We start from the raw sequence: 26,275 nt of genomic DNA on the forward strand, positions 1-26,275 counted from the left end.
AAGTCAAAATATTTAGCAATCAGATATTTATTCGTACCTTGCTCCTCCGCTTTATACTTGAAGTCGAGTGCATTCCGTATTTCTCTAGCAAACATCATCTCAATGAACAAGTTATAAAGACAATCGGATAATGTGTTCAATATATAGCCTCGACAAAGCAATTCGTCCTCTTCATGTTTCTTCCTCTCCTCGTTGACCCTCTCAACATCTTCTACACTAGGCTCTCCTCCTTCAGTGGTAGGCATCGGATCTTCTATTGACATCAAATTGGAGTCGAGGATATAGGAAATCTTCAAGGTAGTGAGAAGAAACGTCATATTGTCTCTCTAGCAAGTGAAATTGTTGCCATCGAATCGGTCCAATTTCACCACATCCTGGTTCATAACCTTGATTGATTCTAATCGCATTGTTGAACGAATAATTCCTTAAAATTATTGGTAAAATATGGTTGAATGGGATGTATAAAGAAGTCGGACTCTGAGGCGTGATACCACTCTCTTTAAAGAATTATTTGCCCTACAAAGTTGTTAATAGTTACTGGAAAAAATCCTCCAGGATACAATAGTCTCAAGTGAGAATATTAGATAGCAATTCTAATATTTCTCCAAGAACTCTCTAGGAAACAATTGGAAATGGAAGCTATATTTCTCTTGTTTGGAAAGAGCGAAAATTGACAAGTAGAAAATAAAAACAATGAGTAGAATAGTAAATATACAATGAGAAAAGAACACACATTTTTGCATCCGAAAAGGTGTTCATTCTCATATACATTTTCATTGTTCGAAAATAGTTTCTTTTTTTGTTTAAAAAATTGCAGCTCTTCGTGTCCCTAATAGTTCAAACATACCTCTTCATGCTTGAAACTGTACATTCAATCACATCTTTTCATGTCTAAATTGGTAGTTATTTCCGAACAAACATAAACACTCCAAAGGTTACAAGAGTGCCTTATAAAATAACCATCAATTGAATAGACACGACCTTTCAAAGGTTGTAAGAGTATCTTAGAAAATAATCGTCAATTAAATAGACTCAACCTTTCAAAGGTTGTTAGAAAATAACTGCCAATTTAACAAATACACACTCGTGTCCTTTCATCAATTGAACAAATAAAATAACCGTCAAGTAGGATAAGACACCTCTTTATTTGTTTTACAAACAAACTACCAACATAATCCGGTAAATATGATTTACCAAGATTTGACGAAGTTTTTTGCCTGTTCATGATCATGGTACACACCAAGGGTGTCAATTGGTCAGGTTGGGTTTTCATAACACCAATCGGAAATACTATAGGAATGTGCTTGACCCAACACAAAACATTATAGAAATACAACCCAAAGTGGTGGTGGGTCGGATTTTGAGTTTCTTTTTTTCTCAACTTTTTACAAAACCTCATTTTATAATTTAGGAACCATATGTGATTGGTGCCACTTTAAGAGCCATGTGATGGAATTCGATTTATCAACCCTCCATTGAAAAGAGAATTTTTTTTATTAACTATTTATAAAGAGGATTCCATAAGGAATTCAGACCACTTCCATCGATCTCTCAAGATGGGCGGGAAGCGATTCCGTCGGATTTACCAACAATTACTGTGTAATTTCACTACTAGACCAAAAAAATGCAAAACTTCTCTTTTAATTAGAGAGAGAGAGGGACTAGAAACACCAAGGACTAGAATTTCTCTCCCTATAAATTGCAGTATCTTAACGATTGGAATTTCTTCCCCCCTATTAAATGGATCCGAAAGGAACAGCAATCGAAAAGCCTCACACCTCACGGTAAATTGGTAAAAATTGAAAAACTGATTTGAAAACCAAAAGATTGATAAAGAAAGGTTAAAGAGAAATCTTTCCGAATGCGGGGAATTCCAATGATTATAACAATAATCCTCAATGTGAACGAGGCTCCATAGTTCAATACTGGAATAGAAAGCTTAATCTTAACATCAAATTTCTTTTAATAACAAACAAACAAGTGTATTTTAAGCTTTTCATTTGCTGAATCAATTTTCTAAATTTGCCGGTTTATATTTGAACTGAAACATGAGCAACATGACCTGATCCAGCCCGAAATCTTTATAACACTCTGAATGTCAAGTGATTACTCGATCCGAAGAAGACCCGAAAACTTCGGATCAGTTCGTAATTCAAATCTGAGTATATTGTTTGATTTTGACACGCCATCGTGCCATGGAGAGTGGGGCTTTTGGGATGTAAACGAGTCGTGGGCTTGCCAGCACTTGAATGGTTGCATGGGGTCATGAGAATTGCTAATTGTGGTCCCTTTCGTGTGCCAAAGTGTTGGACGTAAAGCAAAGCCTGTTTGGGTCAACTTGGTAAGCCAGCTTTTCTCTCTTGCTTGGCCATCTAGAGGAGTAAAGTCGGAAAGTGCAACTTGGTAGCTAGCTTTCCGCGGTATTAATTGATGAAGAAAATCCAATTGACCTTATTGACGGGAGCGTTTATTTTGCGAAAAATAAAATAAAAATTTGGAGAATATATTTCTTAAAGATAATCACTTGTATCTCTTATAAATATAAATGAACGGAAAATATTTTCATTGTTCAAGAAAGTGTTTAGACATAAATTATCATCGATGGCGAAAATATTTTTCACTGACTAATTATTCAAACTAAACAAGCAATTAATTTTAAAAAAAATATTTTCTGAATCTTTCATTTTCCACGAAAGAAATGAAGACGACATGCCTTTCTCCCATAAAGTCGATGTAGATGAGAGTTTTTTTTTTTTTTTGGATGTGATTCTCCTATCTTGCAATTCAATTTGGGAAATAGAGGACGTCCATAGAAATCACTTTTTATGAACGGATCCAAGAGAAGCTTATCTTCTCTTGGAATTTCAGTTGAATAAATGCTTAACCGTGAAGAATCCTTCTCTTTATGATTTTAGCTGACCATGCAAACCATGCACGAAGTAAAGTGGATGATTGCGTAGGTCGAGCAATAATTCGCATCAAGATGGTCCCGTTTACCTAATACGGACAAGCCAATCATGTCTCCTTCTGCACAGCCACACGTATGTCCCGGAGAGAGAGAGAGAGGATTGCATTACCTTTACCTTTAACTGTGATGTGAGACATGGAGGCTTGGTGTTTACTTAAAAAACTAGAAAAATTGTCCGAAAAATCATAATTTTATTGTATTGATTTCAATCTTGTCTTAATTTTTTTTTCAATTTTATTAATATGGTCCTAAATTTTTTGACGATTTTTCAATACAATTTATCCGATCAATTTAGATCGAAAATCCTTAATGTAGTGGTCCAATCAGCATTAGCCATCTTGTATGGCGCGGCAACAGTTGAAGTGGAAGAAAGGAATCAAAGCGACTTTGTATTATAATTTTTTATAATAATTTTTTTTTTTTGAATTCTTGTATTCCTTTTCTTTTGTTTTCTTTTTCCGCACCGCTGTTCATCTTTTTCGTTATGTCTTGATCTCCTTCCACTTCACCGCTAAGAAGACATCACTATTCGTCTTCTCTTTATGCCGCCCACCATGGCGCCTCAACAATGGCCCCACCTTCCCAAATATTATTGTATTTGTATTATTTAAAATAATATTGCTAGAGTTGTAATATTATTTATTGCTGTATATTTACCAAATTGTTAATTTAAGAAGTTTGTTACTCGAGAAAATAAATTATATGTTATCATATTAGAAATCCTGTTCTCTTTTATCCCACATTTTCCATAGACATTTTTATTTGGGCTATATCCCTCTTATATTCGACTTTATTTTGTCTTGAGGAGGCACCAAACACAAGAAGAATGAATGTTATTTAATCCTAAATTTTATCTTTACTACCAAACGTAGCCTTAAGGTATAAATCAGGGTCTGTTTGTTTTCAGAAAAAAACTGCTTCCGAAAAAAGAAAAAAATTCCGATTTTCCGGTGTTTGGATGACAAAAAACAGTCATTCTATAAAAAGAAAAACCTATTCCATGAATTAAAAACAAGAAGCTTTTGACACATGAATTTTGGTCTACGCATTTAGCATTGAACTGCTTAGCAGCAGTTGGGCAAGTGGGGAAAAAGTTGAGGTGCACCAAATTCTTTTTTTTAAAAGAACATAAAAAGGGAAGGAAAAAAAATAAAACTAAAAATAAATAATCGGGGGCCTCGAGTCGGTCAAATTGGAAGGGCCTAATCTGATTTCATAGGACTGTTACAATTTGAACAGCCCATTCAGCCAATTAATTCGAACTCCGTCCACTAACCTGGTCCATACATGCAAGCCCAGTCACAGCCCTGGCCTAAATACCCAACAAGTCCTCGGCCCATGAAACTGGTCTATAGACTCCACAAGCCCAACTTAAAAAAAATAAACGAAAAATATTTTCGTCACTAATGAAAATAATTGGACATAAATTATTATCAACAATGAAAATATTTTTCATCGACTTATTATTTCAAGCCATACGAACGATTATTTTTAGGAAAATAGTTTTTCAAATCGCAATTTCAAGTTGAAACTCAATCACTCACAGTGCTATATCTCAAGAAGAAAATGGAAATGTCGTGTGATTTCTATAAAAAAAATTGCGATCTGTTATGTTCGAACTCGTTTTCCTTTAATGCAAACATCAGGTGTTAAATCATCCCGAGCTTAGTTATTAATTGTGTTTCGTAATGATGACAATAAGTTCTTAGATCGACGCATTTTACCTTGGTGTGAGGTGAACAATTCCCTGTAAAACGTCATAAACTCGACATCTTCTAGGAGATTCGACTGTTGGCCTATTCTTAGCCATTATAACTTTGTATGTCGTCATTCGACCGGAAAAAGAAAAATAAAAACTGTGTATACTTTTATCTTTTCAAATCATGTGAACAAACATGTATTTATCTATTTTTGTAATTGGTCAGTGATAACATTGCGAATTCCACTGAAGTTTAGTTACCATCGATTCGAATTACCCTTAAAGCTAATTTTTTTGTAACACACAAAGTTAATTCGCTTCGCTCGCCCACAACAAGCCAGCCGCCGGATTGCCGGCTTCGTAATGCCCTAGATGTTGTCGCACAGGACTTTCCGGTGCCTGTTCGTGACGCGCTTGCCAAACCCCTTGCCTCCCTTTCCACAGCCGGACATTTTCTTGGCCTCGAAGCTGAGAGGATTCGAAGAAGAAGAAGAAGAGGCAGGGAAGTTGTAACTTTTTGTGTTTTTGGTTTGAAGTGTCTAGGGTCGGTGAGGGGGACTGATGTCCAGAGAGAAGAGAGTAACGGAGGAAAGAGGCAGAGGGTCCCGGAGAAGAGAGCCTTTTGAAAAATCCTGAATAGTGGGCCCATTGGACACGTGGCGATAATTGAATGGACTAATCTACGGATGAGTTGGCAAATCTAATCTACCCAACATTTTCGACGTCGAGAACCGGGCACGTTGGAATAACTTTGGTCCTAGGTGTAATAACGCTATTCCCGTAATTCCGGTTGGGTCCCCGGTGGCTGCCAACACCCCGGCAACAATAGAGACCCTCGCTATCGTCCTCCGGACAAACCCTCTTCTCTTGCCTTTCCGTTGACAAGGCATGTCGGCTCTCATGGACGTCTGGCCATCGTCATCGTCCTCGTCTGCACAAGTGAGGCCGCCGCTCTTCCAGCTCTCCACCGTCATTTCCCACGCGCACCCCGCATGGAAGCTGTGCTTCCCGTCCTCAGACACGTACCACCAGCTCGGGATCTTGACTTTCTTCACCCTGATCGACTCCTCCTTGCACCAGTCGCAAGCCGAGGAGCACGACTCGACGAGATTGAGCTCGACATCGTCGAACTTTATGCATTTCTCAAGGTGGAGGCAAGATGGGTGGAAGCTCGGATTGCCAGAGGTGGCGGAGCTGTATGTGCCGCCTCGAAGAGGCTTCGAGCACGCGCGGCAGTAAGTACAAGCACCACTGGTTTCTGAGTTAGTGAGTTTCCGAGAGAATGACGACCGCAATTAGAGGGGACAAACCAGATATAAAATCATTTTGGGAGAAAAAAACAAACAGAACATGAAAGGAAAGGAGTATATATGTTGCACGTACCAGCTTGAGGACTATACTTGACGCTGCAATTCTTCTGAAGAGGGTGCGCCGCCGTTGAAGATGGGTACATGCACTTTCGGTGGACTAGGACGAGGCATGACTCACAACCGTAAGCCGATCCAATCCCAACCTGTCCACACGCGCTGCAGAAGAAAGGGTCTGCCTGCATCATCAGCAAGAGCTCGTGCTCCGGATGAATCCTATCGCTCGTCTTCATCGACATCTGACCGTTTCTCTCTTCACTCAGCTCGTCCTTCACGCGTTCAGGGAGAAGAAACCAACTGTGTTTCGATCTGAGCCTGAAGAGCGACCAAAGCAACCAATTAAGTTACCCGATGAGCGCAGCGATAACGGATGCGAATCGATCTAGAGGAAGAGCTCACGCCAGACCTTTTCCATCTCTGTGTCTATATATAGAAGTGAAGTCAATGCGTTTCATGGGACGAGATTGGTTAGGGAGGGGTGCTGTTTCTTCACTCGTTTATCGAGAACGGGCAAAAGAAGAGGTCAATCTTCAGACATTGACTGGTAAATCTCATGGTCTAAGGTCTCTTCGGTCATATAAATGTTTTGTGCGACCATCGTATTGCAAGTTGCACCCTACACTTCTGGGTTGAACGGTTCACAAGTTGGACTCGCGAACGTCACCGGTGACAATCCTCCGAAAGAAAAAAAAACGTCAGCAATTACTTTTCTAATGCCAGTCCAACTATGCATGTTTACAAATATGCCCTTTTCCTTTCTCTCTACTTCTCCAACTTTCCCCCATTTTTCATTTATTACAATGACATGTTCACTAAAAGTTCTAAAACTTGCTATAAATGTACAATTGAGTTATAAAACTTGTAAAAAGTGGAATTAAGTTCTAAAACTTTTCAAATTGATGAAATCGAGTCCTTCCATTAACTCCATACAACTTGGCTAACGGAAAATGCTGACGTGAATATTTTTTAATATTTTCTCTCTGCTATATGGCGGAAACGACGTCATTTCGGTCCGGATATGATTTTTAACATAGTTTTTATTTAACTTAATTAAAAATAAGAAAAAAAATCACTTTTGGTTCTATTTTCTTTCAAAGTTTTTCTTTTTTAAAAAATTAAGTTGAATAGAAATTATATTAAAAATCATATTTAGACCAAAATGACATTGTTTTCATCACGTAGGAGAGAGAAAATATTTTAAAAAGTCACATTAGCAATTTCCGTTAGCCATGTTGGATGGAGATAATAGAACGACTCGATTTCACCAATTTGATAAATTTTAGGATTTGATTGCACTTTTGTGACATGTTTTAGGATTTTCAATCAACATATTCCTTTATTATACCGACCATTAGGGGCATGGCTCATTTGTACCACCCCAATTGAAGTTGTCCTAAACTTAGTAATGGCTCTACTAAATCTTCGACATGTGTGTGAACGAAAATAATCTTGTTGTGTATGAATTGGCCATTTCATAACAAATTTAGTGAAATAGACTGCATCATTCGACATAATAAAACTTAGGATTAATACCATGGAAAACCCCAAACTAGTACACCTATGATAAATATATCCCAAACCATTTTTTTAACCACAAAAAATCTTAAATTGGTACATTTGTAATAAATTTACTCCAAACTGGTACACCTGTGACAAATTTATCATCTTTTTTTTTTGTTGGTAAAGACAAAGTTTATCCTTTGTTAGTTTTCATTAAATCTAGCAGTTAAATTGTTGAGTTGGATGATACGTGACAATTCATAAATATACCAGTTTGGAGTTTTTACCTTATGTTTGTCACATGTGTATCAATTTGAGATTTTTCGTGGTATTAACCCAATTTAATGGAAGGTAAATTTTTCACAGGTGTATCAATTTTTGATTTTTCGTGGTAAAAAAATTAGTTTAGGATAAATTTATCACGGATGTACCAGTTTAGGATTTTTGGTGGTTAAAAAAATAGTTTGGGTAAATTTGTCGCAAGTGTCCCAGATTGAGATTTTTCGTGGCATTAACTATAAAACATAACTTTATTGGTGGATTCCACGGTATTATACATTTGATGTATGGAGCTTTTTTGTCAAGGAAAAGAGGCACACTTAACTTTTGTTGATCTTTATATATATAGGTAAGAAAATCAGGCAAAACTCGAGTATTACACCGTTTCTCTCGTAATAAATCTTGATTCAATATAAATCTCCTAATACAAAGGAAATAAATATATCGGTGGCCTATTTAATGTTAGACTGTCATTTATACCACAGGTTTAAAAGCTTAATTTGGTAACCAATTTGCACACAAGTTTCCTTCCTTAAAAGCATGTACAATTTTGACATGTTTGTAGTACTCTTAACCATTTCCCAATCCGAGATACGAGATAGTCACCAAATTGAGAGATGAAGATTGATTTCTAAGAAAGGGAAATGGCCGCTTGCAAATCCATCTCCATAATAGGTTTGCAAATGCCCAAAGAGATGGCAATTTTGAGACCAAAAGATACCCCAAAGATTTTCTTTGAGCTCAAAGCACACTCTCACGGTTTGCGCGAAATTAGCAAGCCAATTAAATGATCCATTAATTTTGACGCCTGAATTTCTGGCGACAGGTCTGATAGGATAAAAACTCAAGACTTGAAATTTCTGATCGTGACGGGGTCCATTTCTCGGCCAAAAAGTGTCTTTTCGGTGTCTTTTAAATGACATTTTATTCCATTTGCACTTAGATGGCCTTTTCCAATAAGTCAAGATTAACTTTTAGGTTGACTTTTTTTTTTGGGTCAAACTTAAAAGTGTTTTTAGAATCATAAAAAAGACATCAACCTATCCTTACATGCATAGGCTTTCAATTTTTAATTTGTTATAAAAACAATTGAGAGTTGACTTTTCGATCAAATCAACAACTTTAACCTGTGATTAAAAATTTCAAAAATTCATTGATTTGATTCCTTTTTTGGACATTTGATCCAAGGACCATGGAAATACAAGATTTCAAGTCCACTTTCAAGATTCCAAGCTCAAACGGGTTGCCCAATGTTCTATCGCAAACTTAGGTATGTGATTAACCTTTTTTATTAGAATCAAGGATCAAATTTCAATACCATTAGGCCAAGCAAAATCAATTTCAACAGCAATTTGGGCACAATTAGGATAGTTTGAGAAAATGAGCGCCATATTACGAGTCACGATTGACAAGGTCGGACTAAGTTAAAGAAGTTGGCTTCCCAATAGCCGGATCCGGTCTTAGCAATTTGGGCACAATTAGGATAATTTGAGAAAATGAGCGCCATATTACGAGTCACGATTGACAAGGTCGGACTAGGTTAAAGAAGTTGGCTTCCCAACAGCTAAATCTGGTCTTGGCGGCAGCTTAAACCCTCGCCGGTGACCTCACGTGAGATGGGGACATTTTCGAAACTATAAAAGTTGAGCAAGGGCAAAGTTGGAAGAAATGTTCAAAGCTTAAGAACTCCAAACCTGTTTTGAGCTAAAGGTCTTTGGAAATGCAATTGCATTTTCCAAAGCCCTTCAAAAAATTTGCCAAATGGTATTTGCATTTGCAAGCAGTTGCCAAGTGCATGGCAATGGACTTATCCGACTGCATTTTAGATAAGATTTCGCCCACAAGGTGGCATTCACCACTTCCAAAACTACTTTAAGCGTAACAACTATTATTTGAACCACCGGATCCACCTAAATGGCAACTAAATACCATTCAACTAAATCTTTTTAGTAATTTCTTTGAAATTTATATAATTGAACACTAATGGGCTATTTTCGTCCAACTATGACTACTATTAACAAATTACATGGTATGGACATCACACACATGCAAGCTTTACCTACTATAATTGGGCTGTGATTTTAATTTCCATCTGCTAACTATTGATCGATGGGTTTTTTGCAAGTTCTGTACCGGATAACCTTACCCACTTAACTCAATTTGAAACACCAATGACCTTGCCGTGCCGCCCACGCCTCGCGAAGACGCCAACCCCAACCTTGTCACAATTGCTGCTGTTGTCGAGCCCCATACGCACCATGACTGAGGCCCATACCCGCCAATCTTGCTCATAAATACATAAGGAACCAAGTAAACTGCGCCATTACTTGGCAGTTTACGAAGGGGCAAGCAAAATGAAAGAGGAACTGCAATTGAAATTGATTGCACAGTTAAACCACTAAGATCAACCATAATGGTTAAGATGAAGTTGACTCACATGTTATATATATATATATATTAGATTATATTGAATGGGGTCCACGGGGTTACGGTATGCGCCCATGCGGGCAACAACACCTCCCCTTAACAATTATCATTTGAAACCAATGTGAAAAGTAGAGATAGCAAGATGGCAAAATGGGTCTAGAACCCATATTCAACCCATATTTGAGATGGTGGGTCAAAAATGGGTTAGCTTATGTGCTTTAGTGGGTCATAAATGGGTTACTTAAAAATCTAATAGGTTCTAAATGGGTTTTAAATGAGTCATAAATAAGTTAGGCATAAATGAGTTAGGTAAGATAACTAGAGAGTCATAAATAATTTTTTATGAATATTTTTAAAAAAAATATGATTTTTTAATATTTTATTACTTTGTTATAACATTAATTTTTTCTTTTCTTTTTTTTCCTTTCTTTTCTTTCTATTTTCCTTTTTCTCCCGCCTTGGCTACCACCGGTCGGCGACGGCCACCGGCTAGCCTAGGGCGAGCTCGGCTTGCCAAGATCCGGCAAGCCTCGAGATCGGCCGAGCTCGGGAGAGCCTCGAGGCTTGGCCGATCCGGGCGAGCCCGAGCTCTCCCTAGGTGAACGAGCCTAGGTGAGCTCGGGCCTCGTCGGGATCCGGCCTCAAGTTCGCTAGTCGGGATAGGGGAAGCCTCGAGCTCGCCGACCTCGGGTGAGCTCGGGGGGCCTCATCGGGATCTAGCCTCGAGCTCACCGGCCGGGATCGGGCAACCTCGAGCTTGCCTAGATCGATCGAGTAGAGGCTCGTCGAGATGCGGTTGGTTCTTGGCCTTCCCACCTTCACTAAAGCCCTTGAATACTAGTGGACGGAGGGAGGTTGCAGCGGAGTTGCAGAGTCACGAATGGAGGAGGAAAGTTGCGGGAGTGAGAAGGAAGGAGGAAAAAAAGAAATAAAGAGAAAAGGAAATTAAAATAAAATAAAAAATAGAAAATTCATAAAATTTGTATTGTATGATTTGATTAAATATCATTTTTAGCGATATCATTTTTTATCAAATTATAAAAAAAAACAAGTATTGTATGATTTGGTTAAATATAGAATATTTAAGAAATACGGGTCGGGCAAGGGTCGAGTCGAGTATGGGTCATTGAATTTGCATTTAATAAATACGGGTCAAAACGGGTTAAATGGGTCAATATGGGTCGGACCATATTCGACCCGACCCACCCATTTGACACTTCTAGTGGAAAAGTCACGTTGTTTCAACAGATAAAAACCCTACTTGCTCCTTATCGTTTAGATGACACTTATTCAGAATGTAAACTCTCCTCCCTAATTCTCGGTCGATTGACGTTCGACGATGGAACTCCGAGATCGCAAAAAGGGGCTTTTAACCGGTGACAAATAAAGTATGTTCTCGTGATATACTTTGCACGATCGGTGATTCAAGTGACTCAATTGGACATGTTTTCCGCGAATTAGATTGAAGTAGAACGGGAATGAAGTTTCCCAACAATATACAAGAATCTTTTCGGGTACATGTGGATGATTTTTATGTTTGTAACCTATTAAATATAAAGTTAGAAGAACGTTTCCTCCACTTAGGGTGCTTGTTTGGGGGAAACTCCATGAAAAAATGGTTAGTTTTCCTTTACTTGGTGATATGTGACAAAAAAAAATTGTGTTTGAATCTTATTTAAAATATGATTTCAATTTGATGACTTTATCTTAGGCAAAATAAAAGAAAATTAGAATTTTTAAATAATTTATTATTTTTATATTATATTATCTTTTACATTATATCATTTTTTAAATTTTATACTATTTTATACTATTTCATTTTTTATATTTTAAAATTTATATTTTTATTTGTATGCTTTCTTTTTCATGCTCCGTCGGTCACCGGGCCTCGGCGACGGCCAGCGATCAAGCAACATGAGGTCAAGCCTTGCTAGCTCGCCGAACATGGCAAGGCTCTGCCTCGTGTTGCCGGTTGACGACCGAGCAATCGACGGAGCAAAAAGAAAAAAAAAAAAAAAAAATTGAAAATGCTATTATTTTAGGTTGATAAAATTATTAAAAAATTTAAGATGAGTAATTTCGAAAAGTGTTTTCATATTGTTAGATTTAGAAATTCATTTTTCTAATTTTATGCATGAAATTTCTATTGACTGAAAAAGTATTTTCGATTGACTAATTCACGATGAGTCAAACGAGTGAAAATTCGAAAAATTAATTTCCGAAAGACACTCCCACTCAAACAGAGGCACCCTCAAAGACGGAGGAAACATGGTCCCAACAATTAAGGTTCTGTAACATCAACTAGCTTGTCATATGTAAAGACGCTGACACGGAAATTTTCGAAAGAGATACAAAAAAAATCTCGTCGCCCTTTGGATTTAATCAAGTGATATTCACTTTCTCGTCGGACCAAACTTTTCAGCCCAGTATCCCGTCTCGTTTGGATCAAGCTTCCGTGTCGGAGTTCCGTCGGATCATGCTCGAACCATTGCCCGTCTTCGTCGTCCGTTTGAATGTTATCGGATCAAGCTTCGAAGCCCCGCAAATTTCCAAAAATTAAGCTCCCCACTGGACGATTTCACACTCGAATTTCATGTTTTATTTAAGGAGAGCATCAGATATATACTCGCAATTGAGTCGTCAAATTAGAGATCATATTAACATGTTCGATATCAATACATTTTGCACCAATTGACTAGTCTTATTTCTAGACTCGACTATATTATTGTAGACTAGGATCTTCATCCGTCCTGAAATTTCTTGGTGATCATGGACAATTTGCAAACCTAATTAAGCATATTTACAAAAGGATTCTTCAACGTGAAGAAAATTCCTGTAAGTCCCCAGAAAAATTTGTCTTCTCTTTGGATCGGTTTGATCAAGGGTTTAATGCCCCTTCTAACCAGCTAGCGCAGACGGGTCACTGGTGATCGAGGCAATTAGTCCTCTAAGAGCCAATTGCCCTAATCCGATGCCGAAGAATCCTGATATACCCCTAGAGAGGTCCACTTTAATTTGCATTCGACCCGCGCTGTCGCCTTCCTTCGCAGGAGCAAACTCGCCGTTCCTGAAGCTCTCGATCACCATGTCCTGCACGCAGCCCACATGGTACCTGCCCTTTCGCCCGGTGTACGACCAGCTCGGGAGCTTGTCTTTGCCGACGTAAAACTCTATCTTGTGGCACCATCTGCAGTTCGACTTCATTTCATACGACAGTCTAGCTTCTGCGCCATTTACCATGATCGACTCCGGGAGCGCGAGGCATGCCGGGTGGAAATCGTCCCCCCAGCTAGAGCCGTACCCGCAACCTTGGACAAGTCTGGAGCATGCCGAGCAGACTCCGGCTTTCCGATTCTCACCCTTCATGTCAGGGTAAAATTTCAAGGAGTGATGTTTCATTTGAATCATGCGGGACATAGTCGGAGAGGGGCGCGCGCATTCTTTGTGGATGCGGACGACGCATTGAGGACACCCGTAGCCGGGGCCGAACCCGATCTCCTTGCACGCGACGCAATAGAAAGGGTCTCGTGGCTTCATGGGTTTGAGGTCGTGCTCGGGATGAATCAATTTACTGCTGATATTCGCCATCTCCCTTCCCCGCGACGCTTGTTCCTTTAATTTATAGCTAGTGACGCTAATTTCCTGACCGCGGCAGATTTCAAAGAAAGAGAAAAGGAGAAGGATTATACCAAAAAGAAGAACGAAAGGAGGAAGACGATGAAGCAGAAGAAGTAGAAGAGAGAAGTTAGTTTGCATTGTAAACCTTTCGTTCCTCTCCTTTATATAAAGTCATCACACCGAGGGAGTTTCCGACCAAACAAAAGCGGGTGACTCGGTCAAGAGGCTTCCATACATTTGACCAGATCAAGCTCGACACGTCTCCCTGACCAAGTTGCCTAGTTTCATGAGTTGACCATGAATATTCTACTTCAATTCGGTCTTGCTTTGTCGTGTGAGAGTCTTGTCAGCATAATGGCAAGCTTTTTCCTTCAAGCTTTGTCTTTATTCTGACCTGAAAAAACAATGACGGATTCAAAGATCCCTTCATCTGCACGCTCTTTAGTCACTCAACGAGGCAGGTATTCCATTAACCGTACATGCAAGTAATCGTAAAGAGAGAAGAAAAATGAGACAATCATCTTCCTATTTGCTTTCTAGTGCAACTCGAGACACAAGCAAGTTAATTCGTAGAACCACACGAATCTCATATGCCAAAAAGCCACGTCTAATCACATGGCCTCGTTTCATAGCAATTTGTGGTGAACAATTGTTATTTTCGTCAGAGACTGACCTTCACTTTTGTTAAGGGAAAAATAACAACCGATGGTCGAGTCCTAAGAGGAGGTCAATCCCATGGAGTAGGGATGTGTAAAAGAATCGGAAACCACCCAAATCAGATCGGATCGGATTGAACTGGCCGATTCTGGGCAGTTCCTATGGGAACCCGTTCGCTTTGTGGTTCCAAGTGTGGAACCGCCCACCCGGACGAAACCAGTGCATGTATATACATTCAATGCTCAATGTGGTGCCCAAACTTTTTTTTGTTTATTTTAATCCTTTAACATATGAAATTTGACTGAATCTAGTCCTTCTAAATTCCTAATGTGCGAGCTGACATGGACAATGACTCTGTTAATTTGGACACGGTGGTTGAATTGAACACTGCACAGCGCCACTAAACTTGGCATCCCCGCCACCAATTTCGCCACTAACGCCACCACTGCGGCTGTAACTAGCACCCTATACTCAGACGCCGTCAATACTTCAAACCACCACGACTCAATTCTATGTATCTCTATTGAAGAAGCAAGAAACATGATTTAGGGCCAAAAAAAAAAAAAAAAAAACACACAGGCCCTTGTTGCAAATATGACGAGGGAATGGGCCACATGTTGTCGAAACTCCTAATTGCCCTCAAAACTCACAAATTCTAGCTAAGAACTCTACATCCATATTCATTAGTTCAGTTTCCTTAGGTTTAAATTCTTGAGGGTTTCAAGGTGATGCATTGTGAGTGTGGAAAAAAAGTACCAAAAAATTGGAACAAATTCAATCTCAAACCTTTCAATTGGACCAATTTAGTTCTAAAACTTTTCACATTGATACTAATAGAGTACGTCTAGCCAATTTAGGCAAGAAATTGTTGACGTAGACGCCGGCCGTCCTACGTGGCATGACTTGGCGCTAACATGTACATTTTTTTTTCTCTTTTCCATTTATATAGATATGGAAAAGGGCCTACAGCTTTCCTTAAGTCAGCTTCTGATAGTTCAAGATTCTTTCTTTTTCTTTTGCACAAGCCATGGTCGATGAGGGTTGGCCTTGCGTGAGCACCGGCAAGGTAGCCCTCACCAGATTCGGTGAGGTTGACCCTTATCGGCTAGCAAATGCCATGGAAGAAAAAAAAAAAAAAGGAAAAAATATTAAAAATTATAGAAAATATCCACGTCAACGCCTGTCGTACCACATAATACACCGACATCCACGTCAACAATTTTCGACCTTAATTGGCCTCATGGACTCAATTTGTATCAATGTGAAAAGGTCTAGAACTAAATTTATCTAATTGAAAGGTTTATGACTGAATTGATACTAATACAATAGGTTTATGACTTTTTTAGTACTTTTCCCTTATAAATGTTGACACCTAAATTTTGATCGTAGACTATTCATACATACAATTAAGGGTGTGCAACCGGACCGCGTTTACCCGAAACCCGGATCAGACCACTTGAAAAATAGGTCCGGGAATCGGTTCCCATTCAAACCGATTCGGGAGCTTATTCTAAATTTTGGGAACCGGTTGGAACCAGGCCGGTTCTCAATTTCAAGCATCTAGGAACTAGACCGATTTTGGAATCAATTTTTAGCTATTATTAAAAAAAAAAAAAAGCCTTAGTCTCACTTGCCTCACCTTCTCTATTTTTGGTATATTGTAATTTCTATTGCTCATATTAGGGATTGTTGCTTTTGGTGGATAATGAGTTTTGTTATTCATCTTTTACTTTAAATTGTTTCATTGCTACTTGTATTATTTTACTGAAAAAATGAAATTAAAAAAAAAAACAGATTCAAGGGTAGACCCCGGCACCGGATCGAAAAAATAGGATAGGGTCCAAACTAGATTCCAGAACAAACAAGGTAGGTTCCAAGTTCTAAAAATTTGGAACCGGTTATAACAAGGTCGATTTCAAGTCTATGCCCGAAACCTATCGACCCCGCCTATGATCACCCTTACATACGATAAGAAAGTCAAGGATCAAATTCGTCAATAACGATGGAGCTCGACCCTTGACCAAAAATGTCGATATTACATAAGCTTGATTTTACCCCCTATAGCGACCCGGGCAGTCCGCTCACTGTTGCATCCTCAATCCATAAAAGGTTGGCAAAATGCCTCATATCGAACCGCCCACGACTAAGGCATATGTTCTCTTCTTTAATCTTTCGTTAATTAGAGTAACAGGCGCATGCGAAAGGTCTAAAATCAAAACATTGAGCAGCCATATATGCACAAGTGCATGTCAAAACAAAGCATTAAAACGGCGGGCATGCCTAGACAAAGGGTATAGCCTTTCATGGTTTCACTAATCGGATAACACACATTTCAAACAACGGTCTTTTATTCATAACTCGTTTATTCAAACTCACTTTCCATTTCTTATTACATATTTATATAACTGCTTACTTTATTTACAACATTTACATGGGATGAGTACTACTGAGGGTATTTACAAGGAAATTAAACTACTTCGAGTACTACCAACTCCATCATCATCTTTTCATACTTCATTTCTCTTCAAACCTGAATATTAGTCTAGTGTGAGGAATGAATTCCTTGCTATCATCTTCGTAATTCGCGATCCCATGCGCGTTGAATTGGTGAGGGGTAGAATAGGACCTAACCATCTCGATATCTCACGGCAATATACTACCTTGAACTCAAAGGCAACTAAACCAACTGGATGCCCCTCTTCCACATAAACCCTCGATTGAATGATCTTGTAGCGAGTTCTTAATGGGCAGTTAGGTGTGACATGAATATGCTCTCGCATGGACCTACCAATCCACAGAGGCTCACCATAAAGATGTTGTTATATCGGAATCGGATTATCCGACATACTTTTGATCGAAAAAAGGGTTTCAACTATCAAAGTGAGTGAATTACACCCAACAGTAGATTTCTATTCCAAACGACTAAACAAACTATAACATCATAGAATTGAAGATCGTCCAAACCAAATGAACATATCTCACAGCAACAAGAGATATCAGAATCCTATCAAAGCAAACACGATCTTCATAGACAGTAGATCTCAAAATCGCATCCAAATCCTCTATCACAAATCATCAACCACTAGAATCCAACACTCACATCCATAATCATAGAAAGCATAGTAATAAGGACAAAGATCTAGTTGCCTCGACTAAGCGAGAAATCAAATGGACGATTAGACGAACAAATAGACAAACGAATGTACGGAGCGGGACGAACGGTCAAAGGCGGTAGACGGTCGAACTAGGGCGCCAAATGACTAAGGAGCAAACGAACAACGCGAGACGAGCGAATAGCGACCTTGGCCGAGTGGCGGTCAACGATCGGTGGTCCACGAGGGTAACGACAAAGCTTTTCGACAATATCCGTTAAATGAACCGATGGCAATTTCTATTTATAATGGTCCGGTCAGCTTGCGGTCAACAGGTTGCAGCGGCTTGCAATAGAGTCAACTTATGATGTGTCGTGCTTAATCAGCTGCTTGCAATAGAGTAAGCTTATAACGTATCGAGCCTATAATCAACAGCTTGTCGGTTGCTTCTGATTTGTCGTGCTTAATGCTTTGTCGTGCTTACATTAGCCGAATTTAAATTTTCATGCCAAATGATCCTAAACTGTTTAGCACTAACTTGTTCCTATTTTAAGCAGGTGAAAGTTTCATATCATGTTCCTAAAAATAGTACTGGATCCATAAAAATTCCTTAAAAATCTCTTTAAAATACCCTAGAGTTCGGATAAAAATCTTTATAACTTATCCAATAATCCGAACACATTAATGCTAATTCACCCATAAGCGGGTGAGGGTTCTCGGGTCATTACATCCCTCCACTTTTGTTCCTTCTCATCATTTATTTTTAATATTCATCCAATTTGATGGTCACGCTCCAATCACTCTCTTTTCTTCTCATTAACCCTTTAAATTTGCCCCTTTATGTTGACAATGTTAGATATTTGATGGTAACGGCTTTGATAGTAATTATGACTGCATAAAAGCCATCATTTTATGACGGTTTGACAACGGTCATATAACGGATTTATAATAATTTTGTAACATTTGATTTATTTCTTCATAAACCCTTCATTATTTTGCAATAGCTTTATAACAATTTCTTAATGGCTCTCTTTCATTTCAATATAAAAATAAAACTTTAGAAAACTATCTTGCATGATACACTGAATTGGAAAGAGAATTTTTCTTTCCTTCACATATCTTTCCTATGTTTGTTGGGTTATACACATAACGTTGTTCCTGTTCTTTCTATTATTCTTGTTTCATAAAGAAGAAGGTCTGTTGTATCTTGGGAGAATAGCCACTAGAGCCTATCGCATCGAGTTTCTTACTCCAAGGGGTGAAATTATCGTTAAGGACAGTGCTTGCACCTCTCAAACATTCTTCTAGATTTTTAACAATTCTTATTTTTTATATATCAACTTGGAACTACCGTTGCTAACATTGCTTTTGAAATTGAACGAGGAATCGGAGATGGTGTAGGATAGGTATCACACATTCATGGGCCGTTGTCATGGGACACTAGCGAGCATTCAACAAATGCGAAAATGCCTATCAAGAGACACGTAGAGATCGAAAGAGTCACTCTCATCAACAATGGTAAGCTTGTTGTGTTCGTGAATGTCGTCAAACCATAACCATGTATGCACTCCTCCCCTTTCTCATGGTAAACTTGAAGTAAACCCTTTTTTTTAATGGCTATGAAGTGTTCTAGTTTACGATAAATGCTATAACTAATGCGTAAACATCAAAGAAATTAAAACTGAGAAGAAGAAACCAACACAAAGAATTACGTGGAAACCCTTGTGGGAAAAATCATGGGGAGAGGAGAAGAAAAATCCACTACGAAATTCAAGGATTACAAAAGGAGCCTCTCAAAACTAAAGACTATTTCTATCTCTACTTCTTAACCAAATGAATTGTGAAAGAACAATATATATACTACCGCTCTCAAACCCTAACGTTGGCTGAAGCCCATAGAGAATTCAAAACATACTCAACAAATCTTCACCTTGGCTTGAATTCCTCAAATAGACATAAGTAATAAACAATCTTCTCCTCCCATCGAGCAAAAACTCAGTTGCATCCAACATTAACCAAATCTAAGCAATGCTAGTATTTAGCAATAGGTAAAGACTTTGTCACCACATCATTTGGATTATTTCCTACACTACTATTCAAGATCTTAATATAGCCATTAGTAAGAATGTTTCGAAAATAATGATATCACATATCAATGTGCTTTTGTCCACTCAAGAAACATCTGATCTCTAGTAAGATGTATAGTACTCTAACTAGAGGTGGCCACGGGCCGGTTTGGTCCCCAGAACCGATCCGGAACAGGGCCGGGTCAAGCCCATAACCAACCTATTGACCTGGCTTGCCGGTTCCAAATCGGAACCAGCCCATGCCATAGGGGCAGATTACGGGTCCCCATTTCATTGAACCAGCCCGGAACCGGCAATTCCGAGTCGGTTCCAAAAAAGCAAACTAGCTGGTACAATACAAATAAAAATAAAAAAGGGGAAAGAACCGTTCGACTCTTTCCCCAAATTGTGATCGTTGCAAGGCAATAGTCATACTTCTCCCCCTTTTTTTCTTTCTTATTTAATTTATAAATTCTATCTATTATAAATACCCATTTCCATCTTTCATTTTTTTCTCACAATTTCTCTCAAATTCTCTCAATGCTCTCAATTCTATCAATCCACTTTCCGCTCAATTCTCTAAAAAAAAAAAGGCAAGTGGAAGCAGAATTAGTGACACGGGAAGAATAAGATGGGGGAATCCGATTATTTTCCTGATCCTCGTGATTTTGCAAATTGGGGATTTGATGTTGATGATGTCAACATTATTCCCAATGTGGAGCACGTCCCAACGCAAGAAAGTCTTCATCCTCCTACCAGTATGGAAGAAATATCAACAACAAATGCGCCAGAACGGGAGGTTACATTCGACATATGGGAGCACTTCCCAAAGAAGGAAAGATTTGATTTAGGCCCAAAAAAGTATGAGGTAACTTGTAAACATTGTGGGGGCAACATATAAATATACAAGTGGACAAGGCTATGGAACATTCAAACGGTATCTTAGGGCAAAACATCCAACCTAAGCGGGAATTGACATCAGGCAACAACAAATTTTCAAGTACGCCAATCCTAACACTCTTCCTTTATTTTGTTATAATGAAAAAACTTATAAAGAAGAATTAGCTAGATGTATTGTTGTTGAATGTTTATCATTTAATTTTGGTGAAAATTTTGGTTTTAATCATTTTACACAAACCGTATGTACTCAACAAGCAAAACCTATTTCTAAAAATACACTTAAACGCCAAGTTTTTTTATCTTTATAAAGAGGAAAAAAGATTTACAAAACTTTTTATGAATTTTAATGGACGTGTGCATATAGGTAGCGACATTTGGAAGTGATCCTTAGCAAACTCATTCTTATATAGGTATCACATGTCATTGGATAGATGAGGATTGGAATATTCAAAAAGAGTTGTTGCATTTAGAGTTTTTGATGATAGGCATAGGGCAAATAATATTTATAGAATAATTAGGCAAGTTTTAGAAGAATATTATTTGCTTAATAAAATTTTTCAGTTAGTTTTGATAATGCTGCGGCAAATATCGCTTCAATTCTTGGGTTAGAAAAGATTTGTAAACCCACTTTTGATGGACAATTTTTTTACATTAGATGTGTTTGCCATGTTTTAAATTTATGTATACAAGATGATTTAAAAACTCTTGATGTTTTTCTCAACCCAATAAAAATAGCAATTCAATTTTTATGGAAACATCCCCACATTATGAAAGAATGGGGCAGATTTTGTAAAATGCATGGAAGAAAAGGAAAAAAAAAATTCAAGAGATGTTCCAACTCATTGGAATTCTACATACGAGTTGCTTAATCAATCTTTTGCATATAAATATTCATTATGTGCATTTATTTCGGATAATGTTTCTTAAATTAATTTACACCCACAAGAGTGGGATATTTGCAAAAAAAAAAAAATTAGATTTTTTAAAATAATTTAATGATGCAACTTATACTTTATTCGGTGTTTATTATCCTACTATGCATTTATTTTTAATAGAGTATATTAATATTGCTGGTGTTTTTTAAGAAAATGAAAAAGATGTTCGGTTAGGTCAGACTATTAATTCCAGGACAATGTAAGATAAAAGAACTTTTGCAAGAAAATGAAATATAACCACCACCAAAAGAAGAATTTTATGAAGGGGATCCAGACCTAGCCATTATAGACTTAGATGATATCCATAATTTAGTGTCAAGAAAAGATTTATATTACAGTTTGATAAACTCTGAAATAGACGATGTTATTAGTAAATTAGAAAAATTAGAAATCATAGGAGAAAACCCCCAAAAATATTGGGAAATAGACAAGCCTTATTGTAAATTAAAAATTAAGAACCCAGATTACAGGATTAGCACATCAAATATAAAGGCGGATCTTAGAGATGAAGAAGACTTCAAAATGCACATAGAAGAGTTAGAAAAAGGAAACTTAATTAGAAAATCAGATTCTAGGCATAGATCAGCAGCATTCATTGTCAGAAAACATAGCGAGAAACAAAGGGGAAAAAGTAAGATGGTCATAAATTATAAGAGATTAAATGATAATACATATGAAGATGCCTACAATATCCCAGATAAAGACCAGCTAATTAATCACATTCATGGATGTAAAATATTTAGTAAATTTGATTGTAAGTCAGGTTTCCATCAGATCAGAATGCATCCGGATAGCATAGAATGGACAGCTTTTACGTGTCCATTAGGACATTTTGAATGGATAGTTATGCCATTTGGCCAAAAAAATGCGCCATCAGTGTTCCAAAGAAGAATGGATCAAGTCTTTAATAAATATAGAGATTTTGTAATAGTTTACATAGATGATGTTTTAGTTTATTCCAGAGATATGAAAGAACATTTAGGCCATTTATAGTTAGTTTTTGCAGAATTTATAAAACATGGAATAGTAGTTATTAAAAAGAAAATGGAACTTGGAAGAACCCATATTAAGTTTTTAGGAGCAGAAATAGGCCAAGGTAAGATAAAACTTCATCCCCATATAAGCCAGAAAATCTTAGAATTTCCAGAAAAATAGAAGACTTAAAGACATACAACAATTCTTAGGATTAGTTAATTATGCTAGGCCTTATATAAAGAATTTATCAAAGATTATAGGACCGTTGTATAGTAAAGCAAGCATAAATGGCCAGAGACATTTTAACCAAGAAGATATAAAGATAATTAGACAGGTAAAAGAGTTAGTAAAAAATTTACCAAAATTAGCCCTTCCTCTAAAAACAGATTATTTAATAATTCAAACAGATGGATGTGAAAAGGGTTTGGAAGCAATATTAATTAGAAAACCCCATAAGTTTGCACCAATTAACGAAGAACAGATTAGCAGGTATGCTAGTGGGAAATATAAGGAAAAAGGATATATCAGTAGTATAGATGCAGAGTTATTAGCAATTTCTTATGCTCTAGAAGCTTTTGAATTATTTCTTAAATCAAAGAAAGTTTTTACTATCCGAACACTGTGAAGCAATAGTAAGATTTTATAATAAAAAAAGATAGTAAAAAGAGTCTGCATAGGAGATGGATGAAATTTATCACTCTTTTAGTAGAAAAAAGGTTATGAACCAAAAATGGAACACATCAAAGGGAAAGACAATGGAATAGCAGATTTGCTGAGTAGATATATTCAATCATCATTTTCTTTCATTAACCAAAATTTGGATTCTCAGGATGGCAGATCCAGAACAAATCAAGAAAATGATTAAAGAACTTGGAAAGACTCAGATTCCAGAAGGCTTTATGCCAATGGTGATCCAGAATCCAGAGCCTCAAGTGGTTTTAATCCCTGAGGCAACATCAGAAGGATCATCCAGAAAAATTCAAGAACAAAGAACTCTGGTTACCCATAATGTGGGGACTGGCAAGACTCAAATTCAGAATCTGCAAACCCCAGATTTGGGAACAAGCAGCAAGTCTTCTCCTTCTCAAGAATTCCCTAAGATAAAGATTGGTAATCAGATCTTACAAGAATTTCCTAACAGTGGATTTAAACCACAACAGGGCAAGATGGTTGATCAGACTCAGAAATGTATCTTAGATAATATCTGGATGGCTTTCCACCACCAGAATAAGAATCAACTGTTAGCTACTCTTAATGCCTTAATAGAAGTTTTTACTACTGACAAGAAAAATTTCAAGTTTTATGTAGTTTTTGCAGGCAAAAGAACAGGTATTTTCCAAACCTAGATGGAAGTATTAGACTCTATCCAGGGTTACCCTAGACCCTTTTTCAAAGGTTTCGACCAGATCCAAGAAGCTCACGAACAATCTAGAAACCATTTAGGTCCAAATTATTTTGTCACCCCTTCACTAAGAAATTACCAGGAACCGCCACAATTTCAGATTGTCAAAGATACCCACAAAATTCAATTTTGTGATCATTGTGAAGCCTTAACCAAGACTGTCAGATTTCTCAATGAAGAAAAAGCCAAGTTAATAGAAACAAATTTTTTATTACCCCAGCAGAACCAAAGTCTCAGAAACCAGATTATCCAGTTGCAACCTCTAAAGAAATCTCAAAGTGTCCAAACAGATCAGGAAGAAATAACCAAAGATATTGTTTCAGATCCACAGGCTCCATCTTCTCAAGTTGTTTCATTTAGCGTCCAAGAATTTCAGAAAATGATGCAAGACATGGTGTCCCACGAGATTGATAGAAGAATTGAAGAAGACGAAATGAGAATTGAAAGAGGGGACCACCCAATGTCAGAAGCAGAAGGTCAAGGTAGCATCTCGCACGGTTCTCCAGCAAGCCTAGATTCGATCGCCAGACACAATCTCGATAGTTGATAAGGGATGAGTGGCTGAGCGTTCAAGAGAACTCCATTATTGTCCTAGGACAGTGGAGGAGTACCAGCCTTTCAAAAATAAGATCTCAAGACCAGCTCTATTATTGTACGATTTGGACCAAATTTCTTTATTATTGTCCTTAGAATAACTTTTTAGGTTGCCAACTAATGCACTATTGAGCATCTTTCTGGTTGGCCGACGTGACGATGGGGGTTCAAAGCGTACCCGGCGTTGCTGCAGGAAGATTCTCTTCTAGTGTATAAATAGGTAGCATAGTCTCAAGAGCGGGGGGAGAGAAAACTCCTGACACTCACTTGAGCTCTCTTTCCGCCTCGCAATGTACTTCCCTTCTCACTTGTAAAAATTTCCTTGTGCAATAAAAGTTCCAGATAATATTTTCAGTATCCAAAAGCCCCAACACCTCATCGCCTCTCCAGACCTTTAAGGGGCTTCCCGAAAGGGAAAGCCTTAGTACCGTTCCGTATGACTTTTCCTCCACTATTTTTATGATTATGCATATTTTATGCTGCCTATCTTTATCTTTTGTGCATATATAAACTCACACACAGGCCACTTAGCCGTATGTTTGCCGTAAGCTGAGGGAACTAGCCATAAATCCCGGACGTTGCTAGGCCGTTTTAAGCCAAGATGGCGTTTAGGCTGTTTAGTTACAGGGTAGCAAGGTAGAAGGCAAGCAGGCAAAGGCATAGTGTTAAGTGTCGTTATTATGAAAAAAGAGAGGAGGAAACGCTCAGAACCTAATTAATAGGAACAGGCGAGTACCAAGTAAGGATTTTACAATATATCAAAAAACACTTGAGAAATTCACGAGCCTTTTAGAACCAGAAGACATTGGCCTTGTTTGGTTCAGCATTTGGCCAGGAGCACTTTGAGAAAATGCAAATACCTTTGGGCTAAAGATCTTTATCAAAATGTAAATAATGTTTGGTAAAGTGTATTTTAAAAACACATTTGAAAAGCAACTTTGAAGTAAATATTGTTTGTTGAAAAATTAACTTTGTAAAATATTTTTTCTTTTTGGAAAAAAGGTGGTGGCGGCGGCCAGCCGGTGGCGACCTAAGACCTGTTGCGGCGGCCGGGCGGCCGGCAACCGGCGGTAGCTGTCGGCGGTGACCAATGGCGACGGCGGTGGGCGGCGGCGGCAAGCGAAGGTAACAAAATTAAAATAATAATAAAAAATAGCTGCATTTGTAATGTTGAACCAAACATGGCCGTTGCCTTAGAACTTTGCCTTTTAGAAGCAACAAGAAGAAATATAGTAAATTTAAGAGATAAGATAGTCGATAATTAGATAGCAGAGATACATAATACTATAAAAAATTTCATATCGGATCTAGTTAGTGAATGTTGGGATCAGTTAAAATTTTCAATTTTAGATACATAATACCACCTTTTTTAGAAACACTTGAAAGAACTTATAACATCCCAAGAAAACACAGAGAATTTACATACCTCTTCCTTATACAAATACTAAGGACAAGAAGGGGTTTTTTTCCAAATTAATATTTTTTAAAAAATATTTACAAAAATATTTTTTTTAAAATGTATTTATGGATTTGGGCCTCGCTCGGCGGTTAGGGTGCCGAGCGAGGCCCGTTCGACGATCAAGCGGCCCTTGCTCGGCAGGTGGGTTGCCGAGCGGGCCAGTTTTTTTTTGTTTTTTAATTTCGTATTTTTTAAATTATTGATACTTATAATTTTTATTTTATTTATAATTTTTTTTTCTTGTGAAGCTTATCTTTATAATAATATAATTAGCAATAATTAATGTAAACATTTATTAATATCTATAATTAATAAATAATGTTGTAATTGTGTAATT

At 37.7% G+C, this 26,275-nt stretch overlaps 2 protein-coding genes across 2 annotated transcripts; both read right to left on the reverse strand.

Moving 5' to 3' along the window:
- Positions 1-5,275: 5,275 nt before the first annotated feature.
- Positions 5,276-6,385, reverse strand: LOC115726160. Its single transcript, XM_030655918.2, has 2 exons — positions 6,051-6,385; positions 5,276-5,925 (listed from the first exon to the last, which is right to left on the reverse strand). Exons 1-2 carry the CDS (start codon positions 6,271-6,273, stop codon positions 5,348-5,350), a joined length of 801 nt encoding a protein of 266 aa, XP_030511778.2. The 5' UTR covers positions 6,274-6,385; the 3' UTR covers positions 5,276-5,347.
- A 6,753-nt stretch (positions 6,386-13,138) lies between these two features.
- On the reverse strand, positions 13,139-13,828 carry LOC115732432. The gene has a single exon (XM_030663073.1). The coding sequence runs from the start codon at positions 13,826-13,828 to the stop codon at positions 13,139-13,141; it is 690 nt and encodes a 229-aa protein (XP_030518933.1).
- Positions 13,829-26,275: the final 12,447 nt, after the last annotated feature.

This window comes from Rhodamnia argentea, chromosome 8 (genome assembly GCF_020921035.1).
Source record: "Rhodamnia argentea isolate NSW1041297 chromosome 8, ASM2092103v1, whole genome shotgun sequence".
NCBI classification, from domain to species: Eukaryota; Viridiplantae; Streptophyta; class Magnoliopsida; order Myrtales; family Myrtaceae; genus Rhodamnia; species Rhodamnia argentea.

Excerpts from the sequence above, each read along its gene's own strand:
- LOC115726160 (XM_030655918.2), bottom strand. The coding sequence starts at position 6,273 with ATGTCGATGAAGACGAGCGATAGGATTCATCCGGAGCACGAGCTCTTG. Across the intron at positions 5,926-6,050 it reads CAAGTATAGTCCTCAAGCTG|AAACCAGTGGTGCTTGTACT; the intron begins GTACGTGCAACA and ends TCACTAACTCAG.
- LOC115732432 (XM_030663073.1), bottom strand. The coding sequence starts at position 13,828 with ATGGCGAATATCAGCAGTAAATTGATTCATCCCGAGCACGACCTCAAA.